This window comes from Perca flavescens, chromosome 6 (assembly GCF_004354835.1).
Source record: "Perca flavescens isolate YP-PL-M2 chromosome 6, PFLA_1.0, whole genome shotgun sequence".
NCBI lineage: Eukaryota > Metazoa > Chordata > Actinopteri > Perciformes > Percidae > Perca > Perca flavescens.
In genome coordinates, this window is record NC_041336.1 from 16948989 (window position 1) to 16968254 (window position 19266).

The 19266-nt window shown below is 40.7% G+C and overlaps 2 protein-coding genes across 5 annotated transcripts; both read right to left on the reverse strand.

Annotated features, from left to right (window-relative positions):
• Window positions 1-753: 753 nt before the first annotated feature.
• On the reverse strand, window positions 754-3333 carry cdca3 (cell division cycle associated 3). Its single transcript, XM_028581012.1, has 6 exons — window positions 3230-3333; window positions 2504-2654; window positions 2305-2407; window positions 1335-2213; window positions 1195-1262; window positions 754-1019 (listed from the first exon to the last, which is right to left on the reverse strand). Exons 2-6 carry the CDS (start codon window positions 2633-2635, stop codon window positions 927-929), a joined length of 1275 nt encoding a protein of 424 aa, XP_028436813.1. The 5' UTR covers window positions 2636-2654; window positions 3230-3333; the 3' UTR covers window positions 754-926.
• Window positions 3334-4455: 1122 nt separating this feature from the next.
• On the reverse strand, window positions 4456-19009 carry pex5 (peroxisomal biogenesis factor 5). 4 transcript variants are annotated; one of them, XM_028580948.1, is made up of 16 exons: window positions 18713-19009; window positions 16529-16678; window positions 16320-16358; window positions 16023-16140; window positions 15774-15920; window positions 15448-15532; window positions 14847-14937; window positions 14431-14553; window positions 12142-12225; window positions 11031-11150; window positions 10717-10860; window positions 10467-10537; window positions 7160-7381; window positions 6838-7003; window positions 6578-6735; window positions 4456-5444 (listed from the first exon to the last, which is right to left on the reverse strand). In XM_028580948.1, exons 2-16 carry the CDS (start codon window positions 16640-16642, stop codon window positions 5198-5200), a joined length of 1929 nt encoding a protein of 642 aa, XP_028436749.1. In that variant the 5' UTR covers window positions 16643-16678; window positions 18713-19009; the 3' UTR covers window positions 4456-5197. The 4 variants fall into 4 exon arrangements, with proteins under 4 accessions (XP_028436749.1, XP_028436747.1, XP_028436748.1 ...); XM_028580946.1 differs by having other exon boundaries at window positions 16529-16685; XM_028580947.1 differs by lacking the exon at window positions 18713-19009 and adding an exon at window positions 18154-18236 and having other exon boundaries at window positions 16529-16685.
• Window positions 19010-19266: the final 257 nt, after the last annotated feature.

Sequence of the window (19266 nt, forward strand, 5' to 3'; positions counted from 1 at the left end):
CTCCCTTCTGTAGCTAGACCTGAAAAGTGCTTTGGGTAAACTGTTGAACTGACAGATGGGATAATAACATGTGTTTCATGGTTCACTAAGCACTTACAAAAAAATAGTTGACCCCATTTGTCTCAGGACAGGAGGACTTTTTGTATAAATGTTACATGGATGATAACAGCTATTGTGTGCACATGAGCAATACATCTGAAACTGTGTGTGAACGCGTACTTTTTCTTCTGCATGGTACAAGATAAACTTCAAGCAGTTTTATGTACATACAGAAAACAAATGTCTAAGTTTGCAATGGAATTTGGACTGCCTCTTTTCCAACACTGGATACACACTGCAAAGTAAAGCAATACGGTTTTTAAAGACTGTCTAATAAATATGGCATTCTGCATTACACAAGTCTTTAGTGTCAATTTCTGATATACTGACTTTAGTTAAAACTTTGATTAGAACATATCCATATTTTATTCTGAATGAAAATGTGAGACATGAAATATGGCTTAAATATTGCTAAGCACAATTTCAAATTCATTTTAAAGAGGTCAGTGTGACAACTTAAAAACTCATTGCATTTCCACTGTGAAAAAAAATATTCAGTACTTCTCCATGAAAGAATTTAGATATTTGGCTGAAAGCATACGAACGTGGCAGCTTTTCATAGATAAAGGTCATGGTTCACTTACAGGTTCCCTCTAATGTTGATTACTGAAACTTCATTACTAGCCGTTGGCATAAACAAGGAGTTGTGGTATTTTTCTTTTTTAATGCAAATAATTTTATTTATATTTACAAGAGGACAAAACAGGATAGAAAACAGCAGCAGAAGTAATATACACAAGACAAAAATCATTTAAGAAAACTACACATAAAAGCTTGTTTTAAGGGATATAAAAGTGTCAGGATTCTGTACACGTTGCTGTAGTGAATCATCGGTTCTCCTTATCCAAAGACACTGCTAGCACTCTGCGGTCCATCTGTCCCAGCCTCTGCTTATCTGGGGTAGACACCTTCAGCTTCATCTGTAAAGTGGGGAGGACACATTACCTCAGCAATTGATTTACTTTGTGTTGGGATTCACTTTAGGACAACTAAATTACTCAAGATAACCTTAACAACTCAATACAGGTTCAAATTAAGTTTCAGTATATAAAGAGTAGGAATCACTAGCAATGAGTGCATGCTTGTATTCAATACCGGAGGACGTTGGCCCCTGGGCGAGTTGGTCCCTTTAAGGATCTGCAGCGGGGAGCGCCCTTCAGTACCTTAAAAAGAAGGGCAACGTCAAACAACATTATCAAAGACAACGAGAAGCAACAAACAAACAAACTACATACCTTTCTGCTTCAGTTTTCCAGACGGTCCGTTTATTTCCATGGTTACTTTCTTGACGGCCACACGGACCGCAAGAGGAGAAGAGCCTCCTTTTCCAGCCTGCACTCTTCTAGCTCTTGGCTTAGTAGCACCAAACCCTTTTCCCAACCACTGCGGCTTGAACACCACCTGACTGGGGCTCTTTGAGTCAAAGGTGGGGCAGCGGATGCCGGTGCTGAGCTGAGGCTGCTCTGGTGGAGAAGGCAAAGGAGATTCTCCAACAAGCTCTTCGGTTTCCTCAGAAGATGGCTTTGTTTCCTCTGACTGGGCAGGGGAACCATCTAAATCATTGGGGAGGGAAGGCTCAACAGGGGACTCTGGTTCAACAGTGACAGAGGGAAGGGCATAAGAATGATCCACACCATCCCCGAGTAGGTCCACTTCCACACTAGGCACTGGGGATGAAGTACTGTCATTGTGCACCTCAACAATGATCTGGGATGAGGTTGCCCCCTCATGGCAAGTTATCAGGCTCATGCTCAGTCTCTTGTGAAGAGGAGACTCTCTTGCTTCTTCAGCCTCCTCTAGGCTGATTTCTGCCTCAGTTTCAATATCCAACTCCACTTGGGGTTTCTCAAGAAGCACAAAGGGGCTCGAGTCACCCACACTTTGGAGAGGGGGCTGCACAGGTGTGGCCAGGAGGTGAGCGTGCTCAGCCAGGGAGCCAAAGGTGTGAGGGGAGTGATGAGTCAGGAGGGGCTCAGTAGAAGACAGCTCTTCACCCTGAAAGACCTCTTCCTCCACGGCATCATTGAAGAATTTCTGAGGGGCTTCAGGGACTTTGCCTTCAGTCTCATTGTGCAAAAGCATGCTTAGGCGGTGGGCAAAAGACCCAACTGTCGCTGTAGGGTACAATGCAGGAACATTATGTTACAGGACATTTTGCAGGTGAGAAAAGTTAAAAGTTAAAGTTAATCTTTAACTAATAGTTACCTCTCATGACTTCTCTGATAGGGGTGCGGCAAACGGCAATAGTAGGTGACCGGGGATCAGCGAATGCCAGTGGACACTCAGTTTTGGACACAAGCCCACCGACCTAGGAAAAATATGTTGTATGGTTAACCTGTTTTTAAATGTTTCCACCTCACATAGTATACAGTATGTGGGGTAGCAAGTCAGCCAGCTAACCTACCTGAATAGGTGTACGAACCACTCCTGTTGAAGGAGAGCGTGGATCAATCAGATCACTGACTCGACTGTTTTTGATTGCAGGTTTGGGTTTTATTGGTGCAGAAACCACCATCTTGCTCTCACTGGATCCCATGACGCTTAATGAACGTTAACTGGCTCACACGGGAAAAGAACAGAATACAGTTTAATGTATATCAGAGCAGAATAAAAACAACTGAAAAACACAAACAAATACGGTAACAAAACCCCATCCAAGTATAGAAGACGGTACACTAGTATAAAATACAGATAAGATATTTAAGGATTCAGGTTATTGGTCATTTAGAAATATACAAACAATTAAACACTTGCCCTCCTGACTTTTAATTATTTAAATGAGTGCCTGTAAAGTGCTCGTACAACATTGATACATAACATGATTTCATTTCAAACATAGAATGTTTACAGACTTCAATTACTAGGTCTACATAACGATTACACACACACTTATATATTAGGATTCAGCTAAAAAATAAAGAACTAGCTTGCACGTCAACAACAAGCTAGCTTAACGAAGGTCAGTTGGCGTGAAATTTCCCCATTTCGTTTCTATAATAATCAGATGAAACTGTAGCTAACGTTGTGACAGTAACATTAACCTTTGACCGTAATAAGTTTGATAGCGTGCAGACTGCTTTAACATAAAATCAACCGAGGAGCACCGTTTCAAATCTATTCTCTGGCTTACCTTACACGAGACGAAGACAGTCAATCAGGCGTGGCACTAATGCTCTTTTCACTTTCCACACTTGTGAATAAACAAGGGAAACACACACGACTTTTAAAACATTTAAATGGCGGGTTGCGTGCTTGTTATTTTTAAATGAACCAATCAGCGTGCGCGTCCTCTCCGCCTCCTCGATCTTGATTGGCTTAGAGCAGGGCGTTCTGGAACTCGGTGTGGTGTCCTGCTGCATTTGAAATTTGAAATGAATGCATTTGTTTTTGTCACATGTGGGGAAGAAAATGAAATGTTACATTGGAGCAATTCTCCTGAAACGTGCCTCGGCATAATCAAACTGCCTAAAGAAAATATCAGAAAAAGTGACACTTTTTAGGGAAATCAGGGAGAACAAAGCACAAGAATATATAATGATTTTTTTTTTTTTTACATAATATGTGGCTATTCATCTTGAAAAAGATGTAATTTCACTTCTTTTTAAAACAGAAATTTACTTAAATATGGATGCTAGAGTGTGTCAGCGTAATAATTATAATTAATTATAGACATTTCCTGCACAGTGTTAGTTAAAATCATTGGATATTTTCAAAATATAATATAAATTGATTAACTACATTTGTATAAAAATTATGTTTTAATTAAGTCAGTACACATTATCTGGTGGCACACCCCAGGCTCCATATATAAACTGACATACTAACTAAAGAAAGAATTCAAATATTTAAAGTAAAACCTCTACAGTTGTAATTAAAAACCCAATATAAATACTTAAACTATTTTCTTTTATTATTCATAACATAATTGAGATTTACATTTATTTAGTTGCCATTTGTTTCTTTTCATAACTTTGTACTTATTTTATGTCAGCCATTTTGTTCATTGATACAGAAAAAACAATTACCTACAGATGTTTGGAATCAAAGCTTTATTGCTGAATATTTTATTAAACATTGCAGTCAGGATGCAACTAGCCTGAACACAATTATAGTGCAACGATTATGTTACAATACACAATATGGCATAAAGCATTATTTTACGAAGCAAATTGTTTTACAAGAGCAATATGAAAAAGAGCAAAAGATGGGAGGAGCCCAGAGAAATCATTATCAATATTACAATTATATGATCTTAACATATAATCACACACACACACACACACACACACACACACACACACACACACACACACACACACACACACACACACACACACACACACACACACACACACACACACACACACACACACACACACACACACACACACACACACACACACACACACACAGGTTGTCAGTTCATTATCCTGGCTGATACTTGATTACTAAAGAATTAAATAAAAGTATAAAAAGAAAAGAAAAGGAAAAACTTGCTGTAGCACTTCTGATTAGTGTTTGTACTCTGGACCGGACCAATGCTGCTGAGAGCACTTTTAACAAAAAGCAGTACTCTTTTCAATGTCACAGCAACACCTTGTACCTTTAATCTACATATTTGCAGTGAGTATACAGTTCAACTTACAACCTTCTCTTAAGAAAAAACTGTGAAAGCATCGAGTGTCTTGATAACGATCCACATTGCATTCATCATCATTCATCTTTTACTTTCTTCACTGAGAAAAAAAATTTCAAATCAACAACAAAAGTGACATTTTATTAGACCCAGTTCTCCAGATCAACAGAGTAAGAGTAAATGTGAGGACCGTCAGACATGTAAAATACAGTGACATGACTGTATTGTTGCTGGCTGCGTCTTCCAGGTAGACACTAATACTGCAATATTTGACAGAAGTTATTCAAGCGCACATGACGACAAGATGATGTCTCAGGGATGGTGGATAATTCACAGTGTCTTCCTTGTCCATTTCTCTGTAACCATTACCTCTCTGATTCCTCTCCGCTTCATTCACTCACCCAAACATTTACCTCCCAGCGAAACGCATTCACACTCAATAAGCCCTCCCCTGGCTGATTTTCATTCAGTCCCGCCGTCCACCTCTCTCTGGCAGAAGTGAGCCAGCAATGTGTCCAAGTCCCGACGGTCTGCTGCAGCGTACAGAGCGCTCTCTCCCATCATACTGAGAGCCATACGCAGGGTGGACCAGATGTTGTCAGACATCACGGTGGCTGCGGCACCTCCAAGCCCCCTTGCAGCTCTTGCCCCATCCCCAGCGGCCTGGCGCTGTAGAGACAGAGCTTCTAGGAAGTGCTCCACTGCCTCTCTGAGGATAAAGTAGAAGGAAAGCAGGACAGGATGAACAACAGCTCATTTTAGCCAGAGTTTCTGATATTAGGTTTACCTAAATACTTTCACACCAATAAGATAATAGTTGAAGTAATACAATATATATGTTATAAACAAATATAATAATGAAACGTTTTTCCTGACAGAGCTTTTTTTTTTTTTTTTTTTTTTTTTACCCTCTGATATATGAATGGGGTGGACAAAATATTAGAAACATGACCTCTCAGTATAATGCAATACAGTTCAACAGCCCCAGAAACTGCAGCCTCCAAAACAAACAGAAAGTTAAATCATCACCTCTCTGAGACATTTTCAAACATTTTGACCCTTATAAAAAAGTAGCATTTATTTCAGAGCCGTTGTATTAAACAACATTGTTTTTAGCAAAGTGTACCCAATAAACTGGCAAATGATTGTGCTTTACAAAACTGCTGTTGCCATCTAGTGAGTAGTAAAAGAATTGCACTACACCAAGGTTTGTTAGGTTTAAATATTACACCAGATACAACAAGACAGCACAATCATTTGCTAATATTTAATTTGAAACTAACACAAGACAAACATGTTTTTTCCCCAAAATGTTAGACAAGTAACTGCGAACATGGTGCGTGCTATGTGAACAGCACAATCGCTTAACATGGGTGCTGAAAGGAATCGTGCAGCGCTTACTGGTGCTTTGCAACCAATGTAAACCTGGTGTAAAGCAATGTGTGTGTTAAATATATCACCTTTAACAAGTGATATCTTTTCTTTGACTTTAAATGCTTGATCAAACCAACTACATCTTTCATGAAATAATCAAACCCATTTAAAACTTTTAGTCTAACAACTTACATTAGGCACACGTAATGTTCCTTTCACCCATTTTACACAAATCTTTAGCTCATTAGCTCATGCTTGGAACAACCTTTCCTTTAGTTTGTTTAGTATATTGGGCTACAAAGTAATTCACAATTCAGTAAATCATCCATGGAATCCGTCTAATGTAACATTAAGCAGTTAACGTGATAACTACAACCAAAAAACATCCCTTTTAAAGCTAAAAACCGACAATTCTTTTGTCAAAATTACCCTTTTTGAAACAAAATACAAACCAAAAGAATTCCTTACCTGTGTGCTCCTAAGTTGACACAGCTGATTCCCAAGTTGTAGCGACTACGGATGAAACCAGGCTGCAGCTCCAGAGCTCTCCTGTAGGCGGCCACAGCCTCCTCTGAGCGGCTTCCATTGGCGAGTGTGGCACCCAACTTGTTCCACAGCAGGTAGTCCTGATGAAAACAGAAGAAGAAAAAAGAGAGAGCTCAGAAACCAAACAGAGCATGCAGTGTGAAGACAGACATTAGGATCTCAGAACTGGCTTCTACACTAACCTGTGGTGTGACAGACAGAGCAGCGCTGAAGCAGTCCACCGCCTTGTCGTACTCTCCGCTGAGGTTGAAGAGAACTCCCAGACCGCACTGCAGCTGGGGGTCCACCTGGGCGGGGTCAGAGTTGGCTGCATGCAGGAACAGGGACTGGACATCAGTAAACAAGGATCTGTGCCAGAAAAAAAAAAAAAAAAAAAAGTAAGGGGCAAAGAGTGAGAAGACAAAGTTAATACAATATATATATGACAAACATTTTAGAATTCTGGATCTGCATGTTCAGGATTAAAACTGAAATCAGTCTGAATCCCACGTGTGGGATACTCACTCCGGCAGCAGTGACCCGAACCGCTCCCTCTCCTTCTCTCTTTCTCTGGCACCATCCTGTTGGGGTTCACCCTCCTTCTGCTCCCACACAGAACGGTATTTTGGATTGTGTTTTAGCCAATCACGAAGAGTCTCACAGGCCTGCCTGTGCAGCGATTCGTTAGTGAAACTGACGGCCAACGCCATCAGAGCAGTCAGGTTGTCGTTCTTCAGCTCTATACATCTATTAAAAATAGAGAGGAATAAAAAGTCAGAGGGAATAACAACGACATGCTTTTAGTCAAGAAAGCAAATGTTAGAAATTGTCACATACATGGAAAGAGGGGAAACTAGATAAGGCGGTGACTACAGACACAAAAACTCAAGCTGGAAGATCGCCATACACTCGTATTAATAAGGTAACAGGATGGAATCTATTTCCTCATTTAGACATTTTAGACTAGATTTATATACAACTATTTGAATTTTGTTGTGGACTCACTCAAAAGAGGTAGTAGAAAAACAGCTTGAGCCAACATTCATTAAGCTCATTATTAAGCTACAAACGAGTGAATCAGGACTAATTTCAAAATAGAAAAGCACCATAAGCATCATAACATTTACAATTTCCAAACAATGTCTGCAAAGAAAACAGGTGACTATACAAAATAATCTTCCAGAGGAACTGTAATAGCCCAACAAACTCAGATGCACTACGTATATGTAGTCTCCAACTGTTTCTAAATACAATTGTGAATCTGAAGTAACAATTTATTAGGGATGCACTGAACCCAGGATTCGGCTTCGGCCGAATATTGTGCTTTTTGACGGGGTTCGGTTTCTGCCGAACCTTAGAATTTCTTTCCACCGAATCGAACCCTACGCTTGCACTACACGCACTATGCTGGTCGACGTAATGACGCCGCCGTTGATTAGAGGAAGGGGTTTACGTAGGTGGAGCGTTCAATGCAGTAGGCTGTGAGAAAGTGAAAATGGAACTCGTGAGCAGAAAAAGTTTTGTTTGGCAATACTTTCAGTCAAAAGAAGGCGATTCAAGTCGAGCTACATGTTCAATTTGCAATGCCGATTTGTCTCGTGGTGGCGAAGACCCCAAACAATACACAACATTGCCGCTGTTAAAACATTTGCGTATGAAACATCCAAAAGAATACGAGTTGTGCATGAAGAAATCTACAGACAGCAACCAAAATGCAGCAGCTTCAGGTACGGCAAAGGAAGAACAGTCACAGCTAAAAACTTGTGTTAAGGTGCTGTAGGTAGGATTGGGAAGATTGGGAATTTGAACATCAACAACTTCTCAGGACTTGGGCGATATGGACCAAAAGTCATATCCCGATAATTTTGAATACATCAACAACTTTTGGGGCTCAGGGTCCCTCCTTAGGGAGAAGCTCACTCCGTGAGGAGCTCGAGAGAGCCGCTGATATGGACATCTGGTAAAAGTGCCCCATATCCCCCAGGACTAGGTGGATTATTTTGGCTGAATATCGATCCCCAGTCGGAGCTGGTTAATGTTTTTTCGGGAAAGGGAAGTTTGGGGTCCCCTTCATGCTCCCCCGCGACCCGACAAATTAAGCGGACGAAGATGGATGGATGGATGGATGGATGGATCCCGATATTTTTTCCGTGAGAGCAAATGTTCAGTCAAAACCAAATTAAAATTTGACATGTCACAAGTAGTTTCATAGAAACAGTTGCAAAATCAAATAAATAATAAACCGGTTTCTTCACCTGGTTCATGATTAAATGCTCAGCTGTTCAAATAACAATAAAATGTAAACCTAAATACTGTATAACAGGTGTACCTTTTTTGAAATCAAAGCTCCATATTTGTGATTCGTTCCAAAGGTCAATTAAGCTTTTGATATTAATATAATCTACTTTGTTCAAAATGTAATGCCTCATGCCTGTAAGCCTAGGTTTATAGTCCCATTCTTCCACTTGATACTGCTTCCACTTAAGTAAACTAAAAGATGAACTATCGACTACAAAACAAAGAAACTAATTAATGTGTTAATACAAAGAATATTTATTATGATCGGTTCACAGATCTGAGTCCAAACGGAAACTTCACCCTTCTGAACTAAGAGTTTCTGCTTCAAGGTGAAGTTTAAAACAGACTGAAATGTCCAGGCTCATTCCTCCACTATTTATTTCTGTATGTATTTATGCGTTACATGTCATTTTAACGGGCACCGAGCTCCAGATCCTGCAGCTGCAGACGGTCTCTGCTGCCCCGCTGTAGCTTCTCTCCGTCCCTGCCTGCCGCCGCAAACTTAGTGGAACTTTCCGCCCGATATCGACATACAGGTCGTCCTGGACTACGTGTAAGATCCTACCGATCACCACTCTGTCTTTGGCTGGTCCGATCTGGATCAGCGGGGACCGGCGCAGCAGCGAGGCAAAGCTGTGTTTTTACCGGGGGAAGAGACGCTGCGGCCGGCCACGGAGCTCTCCGCCTCCCGCTGCCGCCGGAGCTCAGATTGCTGGTCGAAGGCGGCATACATAATCATAAAACACATTGTCACCTGTTAAATGTTATTCATTGCGGTTTGTTCTTTTCATTTCCTCTATCGAACATAATTAAGCAGTACAAAAGTCCGGCATCTTTAGCGTTGATCTGAATGCTTCGGACCCCTGTTCCAAGATGGCGGCGGTTTTGACGTATGTTTAGAACCTCAAGGCGACATCTGTGTATATATCTATGGGAGCAAGGATCACATTTGAACTATATCGATATATGCGATATGGTCTAATTCCATATCTCATTTAAAAATATATCGATATATTTTTAATATCGATATATCGCCCAGCCCTAGTCCCTCCCCCCCTTTCTGCTAAAGCCCAAAACGGTCTCCTAAGCCCCCCCCTCCACAAGGGAGAATGAATGCATGTGCATGAGCAGTGATTGACACGCAGTTAGACACTCCCCTGGCCCTGATTGGAGCATCTGAACAGGGAGCTGTGGATTTCTGCAAATCGCACTACAGGCTGTAGTTGGTGCCAGAGGAGCCAGATTATTTTTTTATTTAATTACCTGCTTCATGTAGTTCTACTGGAACATAGGGTCATTTTCAGCAAATATGACAGAAAGTTAGTTTTATAAGGCTTACCTACTGCACCTTTAACCATTTGTTTACTTCATTAATGTGTTTACTGTGTTAATGGACTGAGGATGGGAGTAGGATTCAGTATTCGGTTTCGGAAGAATCTTAACCAGTTGATTCGGTATTCGGCCGAACCCCCAAAATCTGGATATGGTGCATCCCTACAATTTATATTAGCATTTAGCAATTTGGATTGCCCACCTGCGGAGAGCACTGATGGCAGCAAATTCTTGCTCGTTCTCTGCCTGGCAGGTTCCCAGATATTGCCATGCCTGCAATTTAATGAAAAGAAATGTACACACATCAGAGCATCATTACAACTGTTTTCTGTGTGGAGACAAACATGAGTAAAAACACAAGTAAGGAGACTTTTTGGACAGTTTTTGACAGGGTGGTCAAAAAATTGGAGACTGGAAAATGCAAATAAAGCCACAGGCTGTAAGAGTCTTACCAGCTGGTTGTCTGGTTCTCTCTGTACAGCACTTTCAAAGAACCGTACGGCACCAGGGATGTCCCCCGCCTCCATCCTCTTCACTCCCTCTGACAAAGGGTCTGGGTGGGTTAAGTAGGGGTTCTCCTCTTCAAACTGATAGCCCTACGACAAACACAAGGAAAACAAGAAGAGAGTTTTTCTATGTATAGTGTTGAGAACAAGAATGATCACTTTCAGACATCAAGAAAAGCAGTATCTGCAAAAATTATGAAATCCTTAAACATGTAAAAAGACAGCATTTCTCAGCCTGTTCTGAGCAGGTTGACAGCTACCTTGTCATAAGAAGTGCTGAGTAGCTGATCGAAGTCAGACAGCCAGGGGTGGCTCTCTGCGTCCCTCTTGGCCATCTCCTCCCACTCCTGCTGCAGCTTCTCCCAGAAATCCACATCACTCTGACAACATGACAGATACACATCATTACTTCACAGCCTCCTTGTATCATATATCATCCTGTATTATAGACATATTTGACCTTTACTTTTCCAAGGGACAGACAAGAGTGTATTGATGGGGTTTTGTAGCATAACTAAGTCGATAGAGACAATGTTTTTTTTCCCCCCTCAAACAGCATTAATTATTTAGACCAATCAATTTCCATTTTTAAGCCTCTATGTTCCAGGACACAGTGTGCTTTACCCTCTACATTACCACTGCTCCCAGTTAATATACAGTACTTTAGCTGTATCTTTGTGAGTTAAAGTTGTCATTAAAGTGATGGTTCGGAGTAATTTCACCCTAGGGTCCTTTGCACCATGACCTCGAGCCAAACAACCCTCCAGAAGCTTTTTTCACCTGGGTCGAACATTGAACGAGTTAGCGTGATCAGCTGAATAGCTTAGTGCTGCTACTGCTACCGGCAGAAAGACGAGTGCTTAGGGACGTCTACAAATTACAACACCGAAAAGAGATACAACAAAAATATTTATTAATTTAATGATTAAATAAGGTAATGTCTCCAAACTTACCTCAATTATAACTTGTCTCCTGCTAGTTATACTACAGCACGTTAAATTAATAAATATTTTTGTTGTATCTCTTTTCAGTGTTGTAATTTGTAGACGTCCCTAAGCACTCGTCTTACTGCCGGTAGCAGTAGCAGCAGAGAGCAGAAGCAAACAGGCAAATGTTATTTACATAAACTTCTGGTGTACTTACAAACTTTCCAATCCATTGTTTTATGAGTACATAACCTATTTGTACTAGTGTAGAAGTTTGGTATCATTTCGGGCATTATTAGTGGGGTCATTTACGAGATACAAACGTGGATCCATTAGCACCTGCGCTAAGCTATTCAGCTGATCACGCTAACTCGTCCAATGTTAGACCCAGCTGAAAAAAAGCTTCTGGAGGTCATGGTGCAAAGGACTTTAACTCTTGTCTCACCTCCACTGCAGCTTTAGCTTGCTGGAAATCCGGTCCTGATGTGGCAAACTCATCTACCCAGGCTTCAGCCGATTCCTCTGACACCTGAATCAGAGCGATGACAGTGGTTGACTTGAGTCATGAAAATCGTTATTAGAGCCGAGGATGGGTATATTAAAATGGGAAAAATATAGAGGGAAGTGAATGGAAAGGAAATGAAAGAAGAAACAACACAGAAAAAGCTAATTTTCTCCTACTCCTTTCTTACATTTCTTCCTAATGAACTCCTGATTTTTTTCCCTTGTTTTTTCCCTCAGAAACAAAAATCACTCAACAGCAACAAAATAATGAAACGCTGAGAGTATGTTACAGTTTATGTGTAGGACAGAATCCTACAAAACTAGTCCAAAAACTTTAAATATATCAATAACTGCAGCCAATACCAAGACCACAAAGGTCATACCTGCCTGATGACCTGGGCCCACTGCTCTGCTTGTTTAGCTTTTACTTTCTCAATCTTCTCATTCCTCTCTGGGGGTTCCAAGGGAAGACTCCCTCCCCCGGACTCTGTCAGGAACTATGGCGGGAGGCGAGGAGGGGTGGCGATGGGGAGGAGGGGTGGCGATGGGGAATGGGGTAATGTTTTGAGGAGGAGGGTACGGTTGGTGAGGAGGTTTGTTTTTTGAGGGGTGGGCGGAGTAGGAGTAATTTTAAGTAGTAGGAGGAGGAACAGATGAATGGCGGTTGTTAATTGAGGAAATGGCAAAGCCGATAGTTCGAAGGCAGGTCAAAAAATGGGGAAAGTACATGTCAGAGTTAGAGGGCAATTAAGTACAATGGAGCCACGGTGAACAGATATTCATCATAAACAAGGCTGAGAGCTACACATGCACAGTATAATATGGACGCCCAGTTCTACCAGGATAGAAAAAAGAATAAATGAAATGTTAGGCATGATAAAATAAAATACAAAAAAAATCTTAATTATGAGATAGTAAGTCACAATTCTGAGTGCAAAACTTTTAAATGAACGTCATTCAAGCCCTTGCTAAACAAGTTCACACAATGCTGCTTTAGCCTATCGCCGCCAGGGAAAGCTCTCTGTATTTCTCAGTATACCAGAGTGGTGGCTTCTGTGGGGACATTAACGTGCTGACGCACCAGAAGTGTCGATACAGCTTATTGTAATAATAATAATAATAATAATAATAATAATAATAATAATAATAATAATAAAACAACAATTTATTTATATAGCGCCTTTAATGAAATCCAAGGACACTACAGAAATTACTGTGATCTTCTAGCTAAGGGAGGTTGTAGGCTGTGGTGAACAGGTGGTGTTTGAGTAGTTTTTAAAAAAAAATAGCAAGTAGCATTTCGGATTTCTCAAAACGAGTAGTTTATTAACTCCACAAAAAACGGCATCACACGAGCAGTACACGACGTGTCGTCAACAAACCTTGTTCACTCACTTACAGTTCTTCACAGAGTAGCTGCTTATTCTGGCTCTCTGATTGTACACGGTGTGTCAGTCTACCTGTATTACCCAATACCTTGGCAGGAAGGGGGGGGACCCACAGCGACAGGGTGTTATAAATCCCACTGTTTCTTAAGCAGGCCGACAGTCTTGATTGAGTAATTACTCTCACTGCCAGACAGGGGAGAAAAGGTTCCGCACTCCAACCTTGAGTCAAAAATGTAGACTTACTATCTCAAAACTGATTTCATAGATAATAGGTAAAACTCTTCAGTTAACAAGTCAAAATCATGAGATTATTAGTAAACATTTTGACTTACTAAATCAAAATTAAGTTTTGACTTAATAATATATATAACTTTTGATCTATTTTTTTCCTTTCTTAGCAGAAATGGGCTTCGATAATATTGCCTTTTCATGGGAAAATCTAGTTAAAATCCCCAAATCTGGCATTAGCTTTTTTCGGCCTGAACTCAATGAAGTCAAAGTCATTACTTAAAACCCCAGTAAAATCAAGGACTGAAAGAAACTGAATCAAAGTGGGAATAACCAGCGCTTGGTTGACATTAAAACATAAATGCATTAGAAGAGAAGAGTTCTCTCATTGCTGAACAAATTCCATCTGCAATGCTGTGCAGCCTTGAGCTTCATATTACAGGGAGTGTATTGCGGCTGCTTTTGGTTACATTAGTGGAAAATGTTACTCTGCATCAGATACTGGGGTGATGAGTCACAAGGCATAGTCTATACTGTGCAAAAGTGAACCAATGTGCCTCCCCAATGTGATCCCAGTTGCAACCATCCCCTCCTCAGTGGGCAGTGACTCGTACCTGGTTGAGGTTGGAGGCCCAGTTCTGAGCCTCCTTGGCCTGAGCTTTATCTTTGAGCTGTTTGTCTGTTCTGCTCTCCACTGTCACACTGCCCTCGCCAATCTGCCTAATGAATCGCAGGAACTACACAACAACGGAAAAAAAATAAAAATAAAATGACAAAAAAAAAGCATTTTACCATTACCATTAGTAATTGGTCAGGTTTATACTAATACAATGCTAGTTTCTTTCCAAACCAACTACTTTCTTTCCAAACTAAAAAAAACAAACACAATGAAACTTAAGTCATCAACATTACCAATTCACTATGCTCCCAAGGAACTACTCTACAAAAATGTTAAAGGAAAATAGATATGGTGATAGAGGATAAAGAATCCAATGACTGACATGGAGAGAGACATGAACACACTGCTCACCTCAGTGTTTTGTAACTTGGGGTCGTCAACCTTTGAGACAAGCTCATTGGCTGTCTGCCTCAGCTCCTCCCCTGGCTGATACTCCTTTGTCCTGACGCATTAACAACAAGAGAATGTTAATATTATGCTGTAAGGAGTTGTAAGATGATTAAAAGAAACGGTTATATTTCGCTCTGCATATGTAGGCTGGAACAAATCAATCCAGGCTGAAGGTTGTACTTTGCATTGTTGTACAAGCCAGTGCTTTTGAGGTCAGTGTACTACGTTGATGATTAGACATCTAAAAGGCCCCTTTCATGTCCTGTTCTGATGCTACTTTGCCTTTTGACAGAGCTCTTCTTTGGATGAGCTTAACATAATCAAACAAGGTTCAAAGTCGGAACATTTGAAATTCAACAGACGCATCCACTCAACAATTAGACAAGAACATAATCAAGGTTCAAATACGCTATCCTTTGCCTACCTTTGCTCCTGTTCTCTGTTATTCTTGCCTCTTGCTCCACATGTATTGCAATGTGCCCAACGTAGCCTTTATATAAGCCATTTTTCATCTGCAAACTTTCAACGCTTTACATGCATGTCCCCTATCCCCTGTTCTAACCATTCGTTCTCCTTGTCTCCCAGGTCTCCCAGCCACAACTTCTCCTCCGACTGCTCCAGATACTCCTCGGCCCACCGTCCAGGATCTGGAGCAGAGAAAAAAAAAAAAAAAAAAAAAAAAAAAAAAACATAGGCACATTTTAAAAAGTACAAACGATGCAAAAAAAATAAAATGATTTATCCAAAGCAAGTTTGCTCGGGTGTCAGTAAAGATTGGATGACTGATGACAAACTGATGTTGACACCAGTGCTCATAAAGCACAGTGTGTTTCCAGAGTGACAACACAGGAGAGCAAAAAAGTAAAAACTATAACAAACTCATGCTACCTGCAGCCTCAGCGATAAATTCTTTTGTCCAATCAGCATCTGCTGCATCACCAAGAGCGATGAGCCCCGGTGTGGAGGCAGAGTCAGGACCTGAGAGGAACTCGGCCGTCCAATCACCAGAGAGGGCTAACGCTGCCACATCAGGAGCTATGGCATGGAAATATGTGGTGCTTAAAATGCTGAAAACAGTTTGTGCACAGACTTAAGCCTAAGCCATACAAACACTAAAGTAATAATAATGGCATGTACCTCTCTGTGGAGCTTGTCTGTAGCTCTGCTGGTCGATCTGCTGCATTTCCTCCAACAGCTGACCCATGTCAAATGTGTGTGGGGGCCGGGGGGGCGCTTGAAGGAACTCATTCACCAGCTGCAGCAAAAATAAAAAACAGTATTCTACTTTTTAGAGAATACATTAAGAAATTGCACCTAGTATACACAGAGCTAGACACCTGAAATTGCTTCAGAGTGGGGGACTTTTATTAAACATTATACAGTATTATAGTCAACAAAATATTACTGAATATGGAAAGGGGCATAAGCGCTGACCTCTTCTTCAGTTGCAATTTCAATCGGAGAGGGGGGAATCTGAGAAAAAAAAAAAAAGAAAAAAAATTAGGTAACAGAACAACTACGGACATTTCTTTTGTCAAGCAGCATTTTGATGATAACACTGATATATTTCCTCTTTGTAGGAAATGATTTAGCTGATAAATTCAGCTATTTGAACGACTAACGGTTGTGTACAAATAACTCACTGTAGGTGTTGAGCGGTGTCGCCATGCACCCCCTTCCTTGCTCATGTGACTGGTCAACTTCATGAGGGGATTGGCTCCCCCACATTCTGCCTCCACCAACTCCCGCATCGCCATGGCAACACAAGGACGAGGCAAACCCAATCAGACCACCTGAGAACTGAGAGAAGATTAATTATTCAATTTGTTTCAGTTTCATCAATTGACAATTTGCAAAGCATTCAGTCTGTGTTTAAGAAAGTCTATGGAATTATTTTTTTAGACTATTCACAGTCAAAGTGAAACACAGCATTTTGATCACTCAAAAGGTAAACTGCACAAGATTAGGTTTAATTCCCAAATGATGAGATGACAGCCGTTCAGGTTACCCACATACAAAAACAAAATGAAGCATTCTGCACAAATAAAGTCAGCTCTTTAGAAATGCCCGGTCAACATGAAAGGTTTCATTTTTATCTTAAAGTCCAAAAAACAAATGCACAATACAAACCCTCCAGTGATATTTAACATGTCAAACGTGTCCACACTGCTCAGATCTCATGTCACATAACTAAACTCAAGCTCCATCTGCTGTTTTCCGTGTCGCTTCCTGGCTTAGGGTGAACCATTAATAATGTGGATATGATGGCCCAGCAGACACAGGCATTCACTGCATATTTCACTCAGCTAGTCTAGTAAGTTGAGAGGATTTTAGCAATGACAAAAAGACAACATTTAAAGCTATATCATCATATTGTTATAACCAAAATCATAGACAATTGCTATCATACAGGGCTGGGCATTATCCTAAAAACGTCTTTGGTACCAAGCTGTGAAATATGTCCATTGCACCAAATATCAAAAACTGTCAGGTGAAACCTGCTTTAAAATTCTGAGATATTTCCTTATTCAAATAAAAAACATTTATATTATTATTATTTTGGCAAAGTTCTTCGACAATTTTGTTGAGACATTTATTCCAAAAATTTGACTTGAAATGAAGGGTTTTGCAGAAAATAAAACCTGTTTATATTTCCAAGAACGGTAATGAACAAATTACTTGACATTTTTGTATCTTTATGTTAATGACACCCAGACTTGGTATCATGTCATCAATATGATATTCATATAAGGTTCTATTTGGTCCTCATTTATCAGATGATCACTCACCTGAATCCTCCAAAAGCAAAACAATTACAAAACAAAAACCCTTGTGACGACGATTCAGTCCAGGCTATATGCAAACCTTGCAAATAATATGTGGTCCAAGAGAAACCCTGCTGCTCAACTCACTGACCCATATCCAGGATGAACAGCTGACAAACTGTTGTACATGCTGGCCTACTCAACTTCTCTATCCCCTGGAGAGATATGTAATGATTACAATTTCCATAATGAACTGTCAGGAATAGAACTTAAAATCCCTGTCTACTCCACTCTTCACCTAAAAACATTACAGAAAATGTTACACAAGAGAATCCACTCTACAAGTGGACTGCCCATCACTCTGGACTCTAGGCATTAGATGAACATGTTATTCCCCCTGCTGTTTCAAAGAGCTGCTGTGCTGTATGATGATTAGGGTCAAAGCAAGAGGATTAGACACAGATATTAATACACACACTATCACAGACAGGACACTGTGATACCTGTTTACTTGCTCACTTCACCGTCACAAGCCTACTGTGTGCATTAACTGTGGAAGAAGAGGTGTGTGCTTTGGCCTGCACATTGACACATATTCCAACTTAATTGTGAAATTAGTTTCAGTTGGAGGAACATATTTAACAGGGTACACCTGAAAGCAACCAGCTGCCAGCATTTAGGTGCTTTTTAACTGTCAAACTGCTGTCATGTGTCAAACCACTTAACTGACTGGGAGCAGTGTGTACACACTGATAGCGTTGTTTTGTCCGATGCTAACTGTGGCTTCAGTCATAAACTGCAACATCAGTCAGCTTAAAGGGTAAACGTTACCCTGTGTATCTCTTCTTATTTAACGTTAGCCAACACGCTGCTCATTAAGTAGCAAATCAAACGGAGACGATTAAAATAACTAACGATCCGTTTTGTCTTTCAGCAATTGGCGAGTGTAGCTAGCGTTAGCTGACGGTACTAGCTAGCTACTGTAGGGCCAGTGCAGAGATCATTCCTGTTGTATGCAGCCAGAGAGGCATGAATAGACGGGTAGCATGATGTTCATCTCACCGCCGACAGCTGCTGCTGGAGCCGAAGCGACAGTCCCTCCTCTCCGGTCTGTCCTCTCCAACCGTATTACAACAAAAGTTGCCGCAGTGTCAAACCTCCCGGTAACCGTCTGAAATCAGCCGCTATCTGTTATTAGCGCTCCTCTTTATTTACCTTCCTCCTCCATGACCCACAAAACCCTTCACCGATCGCTTGGAGTGTCGCGTAACGATGCGATGGTTTCGTATTCTCAAATGGTCTACGCCAGAAGATGTCAGGGCTTGACGGCTTGTCATATGGGCGGGGGGCTTGAGGGAAAAAGAGATGTTAACATGTTAACAGTCTGAGTAAAACCAAAGATCCTTTATACTAAGTCCTCTCTGGTAAAACGTAAAAGGTTTTAGGTGAAATACATATTGCGCAGGAGATCAAAGTCCATCAGATCTGGATTGGTTGCTAGCTACAAAAACAAAATTATCCAGAAATACTATTTGCAGTAAAATGTAAAAAATAATCAATTACAAGTAAAAGTCATGCATGAAAATGTTTACCCAATCAAAAAGGTGGAAAAACAT

Bases quoted from the DNA above. Each gene is read 5' to 3' on its own strand.
- cdca3 (XM_028581012.1), bottom strand. From the start codon at position 2,635: ATGGGATCCAGTGAGAGCAAGATGGTGGTTTCTGCACCAATAAAACCC. The intron at 2,408-2,503 runs GTAGGTTAGCTG...TATTTTTCCTAG, and splicing joins TGGTTCGTACACCTATTCAG to GTCGGTGGGCTTGTGTCCAA. The intron at 1,020-1,194 runs GTATTGAATACA...CCCACTTTACAG, and splicing joins CCAGGGGCCAACGTCCTCCG to ATGAAGCTGAAGGTGTCTAC.
- pex5 (XM_028580948.1), bottom strand. From the start codon at position 16,642: ATGGCGATGCGGGAGTTGGTGGAGGCAGAATGTGGGGGAGCCAATCCC. The intron at 16,141-16,319 runs GTCAGCGCTTAT...TTTTTGCTGCAG, and splicing joins AAATTGCAACTGAAGAAGAG to CTGGTGAATGAGTTCCTTCA. The intron at 5,445-6,577 runs GTAAGGAATTCT...CTTTATCCTCAG, and splicing joins GTCAACTTAGGAGCACACAG to AGAGGCAGTGGAGCACTTCC.